This window comes from Triticum aestivum, chromosome 7A (assembly GCF_018294505.1).
Source record: "Triticum aestivum cultivar Chinese Spring chromosome 7A, IWGSC CS RefSeq v2.1, whole genome shotgun sequence".
Classification (NCBI taxonomy): Eukaryota; Viridiplantae; Streptophyta; class Magnoliopsida; order Poales; family Poaceae; genus Triticum; species Triticum aestivum.
The window spans coordinates 575,523,294-575,536,466 of NC_057812.1; the positions used below are offsets into that span (position 1 = coordinate 575,523,294).

Sequence of the window (13,173 nt, forward strand, 5' to 3'; positions counted from 1 at the left end):
CCCAGTATGGCCCCTTGTTGATCCATGACGTCAGTTGTGGCGGGGGGGGGGGGCGAGCGAAAGGCAGGGGCGGCTACCCACTTGGTACCCCAGGGAGTTGTGATATAAAACCACTCCCGTTGCCATAAACTGGACACCTCCGGGAAGGAACCCTTTGGCCATGGAACATCGGCGCCTTTGCTTATTACGGCACCTCCGCACTGTGCATGTCGCCCCTCAATCATCTTAGGCTTCACATTGAAGGTCTTGAGCCATAAGCCGAAGTGTGGGGTAGTGCGGAGGAAGGCTTCACACACGACGATGAACGATGAGGTGTGAAGGATGGAATCCGGGGCCAGGTCATGGAAATCCAGCCCGTAATAGAACATGAGCCCCCTAACAAAGGGATCTAGAACAAGGCCTAGCCCTCGGAGGAGGTGAGAGATGAATACGACGCTCTCGCCGGGTTCGGGAGTGGGAATGACCTGCCCTCAAGCAGGTAACCTGTGCGAGATTTCGTCGGTCAAGTACCTAGCCTCTCTTAGCTTCTTGATGTCTTCCTCTGTGACAGAGGAGGGCATCCACCGACCTTGAAGGTTGGATCCGGACATGGTTGAAGGTCCGAAGCGCCTGACCTAAGCCTTGGGTGTTGAAACTCGAGGTGGGGGAAGGATTCGATCGAGTGCGAGAAGAAAAAGGACAGGCCTTGGCCTCTTTATAAAGATGGTGAATATCAAGCGTCCTCCTCATGGCCGTTTGGGACTTGCCTAAAAACGAGGAGTCATACCAACGGGCACGATTGGGTTACCCACATCCGTATTGATGAGAATCCCGTAATAAGGGGGACACGATCTCTGCTTCTACAAGACGTGCCAACAAAATCACCTCGCAAAACGTGCAGTGGCAGGCTGATGGAGAAAAACGGTTCAAATAATGATCAGGCCATGGTGTGATGTCACGTTATGAAAAGTCATCCGTGGATTAGATTTGTGGAAATGTTATTCTCTCTACGGTGGTATGTGGAACTTGTTTTGCAGAGCCGGACACTATCCTTGTGTTCAAGATCTTCTATGGAGTATTCGGAGGAAGAACCCGCCTTGCAATGCCAAAGACAAATCTGCGCGCCGGACTCATTGTCATTGAAGCCTGGTTCAGGGGCTACTGAGGGAGTCCTGGATTAGGGGGTCCTCGGACAGCCAGACTATATCCTTTGGCCGGACTGTTGGACTATGAAGATACAAGATTGAAGACTTCGACCCGTGTCCGGATGGGACTCTCCTTGGCGTGGAAGGCAAGCTTGGCAATACGGATATGTAGATCTCCTCCCTTGTAACCGACTCTGTCTAACCCTAGCCCCCTCCGGTGTCTATATAAACCGGAGGGTTTAGTCCATAGGACAACAACAATCATACCATAGGCTAGCTTCTAGGGTTTAGCCTCTACGATCTCGTGGTAGATCAACTCTTGTAATACTCATATCATCAAGTTCAATCAAGAAGGAAGTAGAGTATTACCTCCATCGAGAGGGCCCGAACCTGGGTAAACATTGTGTCCCCCGCCTCCTATTACCATCCGCCTTAGACGCACAGTACGGGACCCCCTACCGAGATCCGCCGGTTTTGACACCGACACCCCTTTCTTGTTCTTGGTGGCGTCTAGAGCAAAGAAGACCTTCCCGAACGAGGGTCGTCCAGTCCCTGGCTGGCTCTCGGTTCTTGAGCAAGCTCCTCCACTGTAGGTAGGATGCTCATAGTTGAAGAAAAGAGACTTTAGGCAAGTGGTTTTGGTAGCTCAGCTGGTTAGAGCAAAACAAGCAACAGATTGAGCAACTAGTGTGAAAGCCGTTGCACGTTAGCGCATCCGTTTTCTTGCTGGACTGCAAATCCTTTTGTTCTTGTTTTAGTGGGAAGAGCAAGGGGCATTGCCCTTGAAATCCTTCAATGGTTCGAATCCACATATGAGCGTCTTTTTTTTGGTATGCCGCTCCGCGAGCAAGGAGCGCCGCGAGGAGAGCGAGAGAACGAAGTGGGTTTTGGTGATGTCAGAATTTGCACCTATTTGTATCTATTTAGTGATCAGTCCGCTAGTTTCTTTGATTCCACTCGGTGTTACTTTTCCATTTGCTTCCAATATTTAGACCTATACAGAAAAATTGTCGGCCTACGAGTGTGGTTCTGATCCCTCTGGTGATGCCAGAAGTCGTTTCGATATTCGATTTTATCTGGTTCCTATTTTATTTGTTATCCCTAATCCGGAAATCACCTTTTCTTTTCCTTGGGCAGTACCTCCTAGCAATATTGATTTGTTTGGATCTTGGTCCATAATGGCCTTTTTATTGATTTTGACGATTGGATCTCTCTATGAATGGAAAAGGGGTGCTTCGGATCGGGAGTAACCACTTTTGAAAGGGCAAAGGGGGGAAGGACATAGGAAAGAGGTATGCCTACAAAAAATCAATTGATTCATCATGGTAGAGAAGAAAAACGACGCACGGAGCATACTCAAGCTTCGGATCAATGTCCCCAGAAGCAAGGAGTATGCCTGCGTGTTTCGATGAGAAAACCGAAAAAACCTAATTCAGCTCTACGTAAGATAGCAAAAGTACGGTTGAGCAATCGACATGATATATTTGCTCACATTCCAGGCGAAGGTCATAATTCGCAGGAACATTCTATAGTCTTAGTCAGAGGAGGTAGAGTGAAAGATTTGCCAGGTGTGAAATCCCATCGTATTCGAGGAGTCAAGGATTTGCTGGGAATTCCGGATTGTAGAAAGGGAAGATCTAAATATGGTGCAGAAAGACCTAAATCGAAATGAATGGAAGATGCCTCTGGAACTTTTTGGTTCTTTTTTGGGGGCGATATGGAAGCAGCTAGCTCCCTTTCCCTTATTACGTTACCATTTCTCTCCGCTATTCTTCACTTAGAAGGGCTTGACTTACTTAACCTACCGCTTTCCCGAAACTAGCTAAAAAAGGGTCAGGTATACCTGCCTGATGAGATAGGGTTTTTTCTAAAGTGGGAGCTGCTGTCGGTATGGGCAATTTCCTAAGTTCTTTGATTGATTTCGTCCCCGAGTGCTACCAAAGTTCCTCTAATTGCTTAGCCAGATATTTCCCTTGCCGGACTTTCCCGATAGCGGAATCGATAGATGTTACCACGGAGCAGTACCTAGCAACCTTCATTCCTGCTTTTCCGTCTTGCCTTTGCTACTTAAGAGAATGCCTTTGACCGAGAAGCTCTTCCACTCATTTTATTAGCAATCAAACCTCTTCCCTTCAACTCGTACCGAAGGCTATGTCCCAGTAAGCATTTCCTCTGTTTCCTTGTTTCCCACCTCTGACCTTCCGCTATGACATGACCAGTGCACTAATAAGTCAGGTATCTCTAAAAAGTAAGACCGTCCTCTTCCCTTTGTCAATAGAAGAACTCCAACCATGCTTTCTTGAAATAGCAGTTATTGTCTTCCTGGTCAGCTTTCAACGAGTGACTCTTGGTTGCGGGGCCAGGGGGCCTACTATCTACTTAACCGCTAGGCAAAGAGGGAGGAGCCAGGAAGCGGGCATTTAGTGAGGAAGAGACAAAAAAGCATTTCCTCGATAAAGATGAGTGCTTTCGATCGGCTTGTTGCACTAAAGCTGCGAGGTTCTTTGATCGAATAAGCTCTTTGTGTTTACTTTCATCCCATCCCACTCTCTTTCTTCTTTCGTTTTAAGAAAAAAAAAGAAGGAATTTTAAAGTCCATCTTATCCTTCTATACAATCCAATCATGCAGTCTAACTCTACTTTACAACGATATATCTCGCTTTTGGTTTTGTTGAACTGTGCTTATCTCAGGAAATGAGGATAACTTAACGGAGCCCAAACTCATTTGAAATATGTTTTCTAGCCTTTGGCTTAAATAAAAGATCCAGCTAACTTGTGAGATAGAGCTGTCTTCCTGGCTGGAACAGGATGGTACCTTATGACTTCAACTGGAAATGGCTTGCATGGATTAAAAAAAACTCAAACCAACTATTCAACAATTAGTGGGACCTAGAATGAAACTACCATTGTCTTCCCATACTCATCTACATCAACCACCGGCTACAGAGGGAGCTAGCCTGGAAAGAAAAGGAAATGAATGGAGGGTATAAGTATTTCACTGGTAAAATCCCTTCATTAAATACACACTCAAAAATAGTTTGTTTCAAAGAAAAGGAAATACCACTGAAGAAGATCTTACTTTTTTGGCATTAACTGAAAGCCCAGACACTGTTAAAATGAGTCATGATACTAGTAAGCTCTTGGATAGAATTCAGATCACCACCGCTGAAAAAAAAGATCATCTGCAAAGCACAGCAGGTTGAGTCTGAGCCTCAACCAGCCTTTGTGAAAAAACTAGATTGCAGCTGATTTTTATGCTTCAAAGCCCTATATTAGAGTTACGACCGTCCACCAATAGAATAGAGGCAGCGAAAGTGTGACGCCCCTAATTCAATCGTACACTAATCATGCACGCAAACGTGTACGATCAAGATCAGGGACTCACGGGAAGATATCACAACACAACTCTAAAACATAAATAAGTCATACAAGCATCATAATACAAGCCAGGGGCCTCGAGGGCTCGAATACAAGTACTCGATCATAGACGAGTCAGCGGAAGCAACAATATCTGAGTACAGACATAAGTTAAACAAGTTTGCTTAAGAAGGCTAGCACAAAATGGGATACAATCGAAAGAGGCGCAGGCCTCCTGCCTGGGATCCTCCTAAACTACTCCTGGTCGTCGTCAGCAGGCAGCACGTAGTAGTAGGCACCTCCAGTGTAGTAGTCGTCATCGACGGTGGGGTCTGGCTCCTGGGCTCCATCGTCTGCAGCAATCGGGTAGAGAAATGGGGGAAGAGGGGGAACAAGGCAACCGTGAGTACTCATCCAAAGTACTCGCAAGCAAGGAACTACACTACATATGCATGGATATATGTGTAAAGGGCCATATCAGTGGACTGAACTGCAAAATGCCAGAATTAAGAGGGGGATAGCTAGTCTTATCAAAGACTACGCTTCTGGTCGACTCCGTCTTGCAGCAGGTAGAAGAGAGTAGACTAAAGTCCTCCAAGTAGCATCGTATAGCATAATCCTACCCGGCAATCCCCTCCTCGATGCCCTGTTAGAGAGTGATCACCGGGTTGTATCTGGCACTTGGAAGGGTGTGTTTTATTAAGTATCCGGTTCTAGTTGTAAGGTCAAGGTACAACTCCAAGCCGTCCTGTTGCCGAAGATCACGGCTATTCGAATAGATTAACTTCCCTACAGGGGTGCACCACATAGCCCAACACGCTCGATCCCATTTGGCCGGACACACTTTTCTGGGTCATGCCCGGCCGCGGAAGATCAACACATCGCAGCCCCACCTAGACACAACAGAGAGGCCAGCACGCCGGTCTAAACCTAAGCGCACAGGGGCCTGGGCCCATCGCCCATAGCACACTTGCACGTTCGTATGCGGCCGAAAGCAGAACTAGCCCCCTTAATACAAGAGCAGGCCTACGTTCCAATCCGGCACGCGCCGCTCAGTCGCTGACGTCAAGAAGTGCTTTGGCTGATACCATGACGCCGAGTGCCCATATCTTTCCCACATAGTTGGTTAGTGCGTATAGGCCAGTAGCCAGACTCAGATCAAATACCAAGATCTCGTTAAGCGTGTTAAGTATCCGCGAACGCTGACCAGGGCCAGGCCCACCTCTCTCCTAGGTGGTCTCAACCTGCCCTGTCGCTTCGCCACAAAGTAACAGTCGGGGCCGTCGGGAACCCAGGCCCACCTCTACCGGGATGGAGCCACCTGCCCCTTCAGCCCCCATCTCCGAACAGTATCACAGGTAATGCAACAGTATAAAGTGTATAGTATATGCCCATGATCACTTCCCGAAGTGATCACGGCCCAGTAGATAGCATGGCAGACGGACAAGAGTGTAGGGCCACTAATGGAACACTAGCATCCTATACTAAGCAATAGGATAGCAGGTAAAGGTAACAACAGTAGTAGCAAGGACAGGCTATGCATCAGGATAGGAATAACAAAAGCAGTAACATGCCACACTACTCTAATGCAAGCAGTATAGAGGAGAGTAGGCGATATCTGGTGATCAAGGGGGGGGCTTGCCTGGTTGCTCTGGCAAGAGAGAGGGGTCGTCAACTCCGTAGTCGTACTGGGTAGCAGCGGCGTCGGTCTCGGTGTCTAGCGAGAGAAGAGGGGGAAGAAACAATAAATACATAAGCAAACAGATGCATAGTGACGCATGACATGACAAGTATCGGTGCTAGGGGTGCCCTAACGCGGTATGAGGTGATACCGATGAAGGAGGGAAACATCCAGGAAAGTATCCCCGGTGTTTCCTGTTTTCGGGCGTAGGAGCCGGAGGGGGAAAGTTGCGAGTTCGATAGGTTGGGGGTGTGGCGGACGAACGGGTTGCGTATATGGAATCGTCTCGTCGTTCTGAGCAACTTTCATGTTAAAAATATTTTAATCCGAGTTACGGATTAAAAGATATGATTTTCTAAAGATTTTATTAATTTCTGGAATTTAATTAATTATTTAAATTAATTCGAAAAATAGATTAATGACATCAGCATGATGTCATGCTGACGTTAGCAGTCAACAGGGTTGACTGGTCAACCTGACCAGTGGGTCCCACTGGTTAGTGACACATTTTAATTAACAGATTAATTAAACTAATCATAATTAATTAGGGGGTGGGCCCCACTATCATTATTTGATTAATTAACTAATAGTTAATTAGGTTAATCTAATTGTGATTAATTAACTTAATTAATTCGTTAATTAATTAATTAATTTAATTATTATTATCTATTTGTTTATTTTTATTTTTTATTTTTTATTTATTTTTTCTAATTCTTTTTTTAATTAAACGTTCTGGGGGGCGGGCCCCCGTTGTCATAGGCCCATAGGGCCATAGTAGGCATGCGGGCCGCCAACAGTGCGGTTACGGGCGCAGATGGGGTGTGCGGGCGTCGCCCGTGGGCAAGCCCGCCCGAGCACGGGGGAGGCCACCGGGGCACGGCGGGGTTCCGGCGAGGTGCGAATTAGGGTCGAAGGGGGCGTGGCCAGGGGGTGGCGCAGAGCAGCGGGTGGGCAGCGGAGGAGGAGGCGGGCGTCGCCAGGGCGGAACGGCGCGCGGCCAGGGTGGAACGGTGCGCGGCCAGGGCGCGGCCGGCTGCGGTGAGCGCGGGGCCGAAGCGCGCGAGGCGCGATGATGGTCGCAGGAAAGGGAGTGCGAGGAAAGGGGCTGGACACGAGGAGGGGCAACTCACTGTGGGGGAGTAGGGTCTGGGCAACGGGGCGCGGGGAGAGACTCGGGGAGGAGGACGAGGATGGCGGCTACGGCACTCGACAACGGCGAAATCGTGGTGGTGGCGACGCGGTCGAGCGGCGGGCGTCGGCGGGTTGGGGTTGGTGCAGAGGCGAGAGGGCGTCGGCGTGGTGCGGGGCGACGGGAGCGCCAGCCACTGTCGGGGCACAGGCGAGGTCGAGGTCGGCAGGCCAGCTCCGACGAGGACGCGAGCGATGTGGGCTCCGTGCAGCGTCGGCGGTAGGGGCGGTGTCCTACTGGTGGCCGCCGGAGACATCAGGAGGCGGGGCACTCCAGGCGGCAGAGATGGGCGCCCGATCCCGATTGGATCGGGCGAGAGGGAGAGACGAGGGAGTGGGGGAGTGGGTGCGGTCGTGGGGAGTTGGGGGGAGTGCGGTTAGGGTTTGGGGGGAGTGGGAGAGGCCTATGTAGGCCAGAGGCATGGGCCGGCCTGGTCAGTTGGTTGGCCAGCTGGGCCGGTTGGCCCAGTGGGGGGAAGGGGGTGGTTTCCTTTTCTTCTTCTTGTTTTTTTTCTCATTTCTTGTTTTGTTCTTTTCCTTTTAATTATTCGTTGGTCTGTTTTTATTTTTCTTTAGTTCTATTATTATGAATCCATGTCCTAAGATAGAATTTCAATTTGGTACACTGTCACAAAAAGTTTGGTGCAATAATAGAATACTTTGCATATTTTTATTATTTAAAAGGCATTTAAATATTTGTTTTAGCTGTTGTTTTATTTACCTTTGAGCATTTAAACATTTTATAAAAATGTGGTTTCATCACCATAATAGCCTATGCATTATATGTCACCTCTCGATCATTTTTGTTTTAACTTTTGAAAACCTTTGTTGTTTGCCTTTAAGTTTAAATTTGAATTTGAACCGTTTTGAACTAACACAAGATTAACAACAGTAACCGAGGTGACGTGGCTTCATTAGCAGGGGTTTACTGTAGCTTAATTACCCGGGCGTCACAATTCTCCTCCACTATAAGAAATCTCGTCCCGAGATTTAGGAGGGGAGTAAGGGGGAAGGTGTTGGTAGCGAAAAACCTAACGAGTCTTCTCGGATAGCACATTGGTAAATAAAAAGAACAAGTTTACACGCCGGGTGCATACTTCAGTGCCACTAATTAGCGACTTTTGTTTGCCCTTTACCTACACCATGTAGACCAGAGGATTACACAGAATCCCATTGGAGAGTTTTAGACAGCTAGGTTATTCAAGAAACTTGGAATACCAACTCCAATGCTTGGCTTGCTGAATCAGCATATGGATTACTTCATTGAATTTCTCGGCCCAAGCTCTTGTGATTGGTCCACTTGGCAGGTGGAGTGGATCCGTAGCAGGTTCATGTGTTCCTTGTTTACATAGCTCTTCTGTTGGATCACGTAGCCCCTCTGTTGGATTATGTTGCTCTACCCTTGGATTACTTGAGTCATTTCTGGGTTTACTTGGCTGCTCCGCAACATGTTGGTTACTCGATCCTTCGCTTTGTTTACTTGGGAGCCCAATACTTATTGGTTGGGAAAATTACCTTCAAAGGAAAATGATCCTCCCACTGGACCGAAAAACCCATATATTCCAATGGGAATGGGTGGTGCTGAACAAGCAGGTAGGCCCAACATTGTTTATCTTTACTGCAATCCTGGTTAGGTAAAAGCAATTTCGTAGCAGCGGGTACGTGATTAGTTACAACCAATGGAAAGACTTATTGAAATAATAGGGAATTTCCTCATCCAGTATACTCCTAGGACTACATCATATGCTCCCAACTCCATGGCCAACAAATCAAACTTCAATCAATATCCTTGCATGACCCACTATACACCATAACACATCCAATACAATTGGCCCGAAGAGCATCAATGAGCAGGCCTACTAAATAGGCATAGAGATACATTAGCCGAGTTTGCTTACAACAACTGCTATCACTCTAGCATCGGAATGGCACCTTTCGAAGCACTCTACGGTAACCTTTCGTACCCCGGTTTGTTAGGGTTGGCACGTACCGACCGACGGGGCCACAGAAGATGAAGGGGAGTGCCGAGAAGATTCCACTTATTCTAGATTAAAAGCAGTTCAGGACCAGGTACGCCGACCACGATATTTGGAGTTTGCAGTAGGTGATCATGCTTGACTTCGGCTTGAACCTACAAAGGGTGTGATGCGTTTTTGAGTGAAGGATTAGGTATAGCTGACCGATACATCGGACCTTTCTTGGCCCATATTCCCCTAGCCGTTACTCCCTTGTTTCGGTGGTTGGTGTCTACCTTTTTCTGTCTCTTGGCTAGTTTGCCTTCCTCTTCTTTTTGAGGGTAACATAGTAAAAATCCTTTATTTCAGGGGATTTCCCTTTTCTTTACAAATGAATTTATGCTTAGTCTAAAATTGGTAATTACCAAATAATATATATATATATTATTTGAAATATGTACCAGTTTTCTAAAACTAACAAATAGAGTTATAGCTTTGATTGACTTACTAGCTTACGGGAATGCTTTGAATCTCAACTTACTTTGAATGGCTGCTTCCCACATAGATTGCTGGAAAGAGGAGTGAGCTAGGGCAGAACTTGAAGCACGGGAGAAGGAAAAAGAAGTATACAAGGGGTGTGTAGTTGGTATGTGTACGGTATAGACCTTTCTTTGTGAATAGCTAGTTCAGTTACAAGGGTGTATACAAAGGTCTGCTTATAGGTTGAAAAAGCCTGTAGAGATAGCCTAGATAGCCAAGAAGATATACGTATTTCATAGAGCTAGCTAATAAAGCTTTTGTTAACTTCAAATAGGCTATTGAATGCGATGGCAAATAAAGAAGAAGAAAGTGCCAGAGCTAAGAGCTAATATATTCCCAGTCTATGCATGGATAAAGGAATCATAAGAGCTATGAGCAGTTTATTAAACTACACTACGGCTAATATATATAAGGACAAATCAACTAGAAAAAATCATTTCTAAAGAAACCATTTGTTTAAGCTTATTCGTTCGCGCTAGGCTATAAAACTAGATAGAAAAACTAGAGGCCGTCAAGGTCTTCAACCATTAACAGGTAGGATCATTTGCTTACTACTTGAAGCAGAAACCTAGAAGAGGAATTCTTTCTATTCCAAAATCCATCTTCTTTCCGGTCCGCTTCATTCATTCCCTTACTAATAAATCCAATTCATTGCTAATGGCGAAACCAGCCTGTATGTACACCGCACAACTAACCGTTGCTTGGTAGGTTCGATCAGCTCTTCTCACCTTACTGTCGACATCTATTAAGGCTTCAGCTTAAGTGGGTTCAGCCGCCCCAAATCTGACTCGATCTAGGGTTATCTATCATAAAGGGCTTCGACAAGGGGTTTGATTCGTTCTTTGAGCAAAAAGATAAGGTCGGAATACCAGAGTTCTTTCTTTGCTTCCAAGAACCTAGATTCCTTCTTCAACCCAGGTCATGACCGAGGGCGGGTATATCACTCGCATATCTAGAGCCCAGCATCTCTCCTGAATGACACCTTCTACAGACTCTACTGGTGGTATTTCCTGAGGCGAGGGTAAATATGTGCATTCATATCGGTCAGGAAATGACAATGGCTCTTCTTCTTTCCGGGAAGCTATGGACACCTCACAATTCTTATACGACATTAGTGGAAGCGAACATTCGTAGCATTCATTGTCACTGATCATTGACAAAAGAAGAAAAAGAAGCCATACGACAACTTAAGGAATCTTTAGATTTGGTGGCTATAGACTCAAAGGGCACAAACAGGCTGCTGGTACTTATTTTTTAGCTAACTAAAGTCCAACTTCTTTTGCCGAAAGAGGATGAAACGGATCAGCCAATTCAACTTAGCATTACCCGACTCGTAACTTCAAGCAAAACCATCCATCTCAATCCAAAATCTCCGATTGTCTGTGATCCAAACCCAAACTCTCCTCCGGTTTTGAAATATGATTATGATTATACCTAGTTCCTATAGGCATATTGCAAACCAAAGCTAGGAGGTCGTGTCATACCATTTATTTTGCCAAGAAGCATTCGTCTATGGCACTTAGAGCGCCTTGACACATTTGCACTCACGCCTAGGACGGTCTTTCACACGGAAGTATGATTAGAGAGTTTGATCATAGTTTGACCGTAGTAAAAAAGAAGTCCCTTTCTCATTTGCTTCCTGGTCATCTCTGTAGAGATAGAAGAAAGAAGTCCCAAGCAAGGGTCATGCTATTTCTATTCTTTTCACTACTGTTATTCCCTATTTCCTTAACTGATCTTGAGTTGTACCGAAACAACAGAAATATGGTCTCTCATAAATTGATTTCTTTCATCACTGTTCTTAAATAAATTTGTGTCAGGTATAGAGCCAATCTTCACATCCCATAGGTAAAACAAGTCGCTTTATGGGCTCCTCGTGAAACTACAACCTTTCTGAAGCCCTAGTCAAAAAGTTGTGCGAAACCTCAATTGGTAAGAGGATTAAACACCTATTCTTTGGCCATTCAAAACATCGAATTGGTTGGCTCGCTCAATCTCTCGAACCGGGACAAAACTTCCCAGCGTTGCATTCACCGCCTAGCCTCGTCCAACATGACTATAAGGCACGTTTTTCATGCCTTTAAAGTGTACCCCCTCGGAGGTATCAAAAAGTGCGAGAAATCGCATTGATGACTAATAAAGTAGGGTTTTCACTCGTGTGGGTTCGCCCACCTTCCCTTCAGTAGCTCTCCCTGGACACCCTATACTAAACTGAGGAATTACTTAAGCTCTTAGTTTTTTTCTGACAACCCAAAGCCGCTGCACCGACAGATAACATGCCATGGATCTTATGTGGCACTAAAACTTCATGATAGATCAAATCCTGATTACGACTGGAGAGGGACGTTGATGTTCCAAACATTGGGTTCAAGAGCTCGGTTTGATAGACATAAACCTTAGTGATCGGCTTTACACCGGAAAGGAGCAATGAGATAAACTCACCCCCCATGGCGAGACTAGACAGATTCATGGCCTCCTGCTTGAACATTGTCCCAAAAACAACGGTCACACCCTTGCCAAACACCTCCTCAGCTGACGATAATATATCGGACATTGGACTACTGGGCCTTAGTTGGCCAAGTATGTTTTGTATATAAGGATCCATGGTCTGATCAAACTCCAATTACCAAATGGTACATACAGGAGTTGTTGCATAAAAGGAAGTACCATTGCCACTAGTGATCTTTAAAAGTGATAAACTAAACTCATCACGTTAGGAGAATCCTCTAAACTTAATACAATAGGCTCACTTTATCACTATAGACTTTTTAGTGATGACCAAATAACGAAAAAACTTCGTTGAATGATGTGTTGTTAAAGAAAATAGCTGCGTCGCCCCCTTCAAGACAGGAAACTACAGACAGGTACCTGAGGTGCCCTGCTGAGAGAAGAATTTGTCAACAATCAAGCACTTGAGCTTGCAAGAATAAATATATGATGTTTATGCTATTATTGGGATAAAATGAATCAAAAAAGCAGCAGAATATGAGAAGGATTTCTTTTCTTAAAGGGTGTATACATTAGAGTGTACCTGCTTGGTAGGGATGAAATCACTGACAAAGAGTTTCCTAGCTCTGATGAGCTTGCAAGCATAATTTGGAATTTCATAGAAGCGGGCATAGCTAGGGGTGAACGACAAGAAGTTAGAGAAATTAATGGGTATGTATCGTAAACATCCTGAGTGTATCGCGGCACTGAAGCAGAAGAAACAGAAATGTTTTCCTTTCTTTCGCATTTGATTTGGATGCCCCCTGTAGATTTGACCCAGAGCCAATGCAGTCTTTTTTGCGATCAAATGCACTTGAGCTAGTCACTAGTAAGGCGACAG

At 45.8% G+C, this 13,173-nt stretch overlaps 1 protein-coding gene and 1 pseudogene across 1 annotated transcript; both read left to right on the forward strand.

Annotated features, from left to right (window-relative positions):
- Window positions 1–2,017: 2,017 nt before the first annotated feature.
- LOC123147920 (NADH-ubiquinone oxidoreductase chain 3-like) lies at window positions 2,018–2,374 on the forward strand (annotated as a pseudogene).
- A 44-nt stretch (window positions 2,375–2,418) lies between these two features.
- Window positions 2,419–2,808, forward strand: LOC123152575 (ribosomal protein S12, mitochondrial-like). The gene has a single exon (XM_044572091.1). It carries the CDS (start codon window positions 2,419–2,421, stop codon window positions 2,794–2,796), a length of 378 nt encoding a protein of 125 aa, XP_044428026.1. The 3' UTR covers window positions 2,797–2,808.
- The last annotated feature ends 10,365 nt before the right edge of the window (window positions 2,809–13,173 follow it).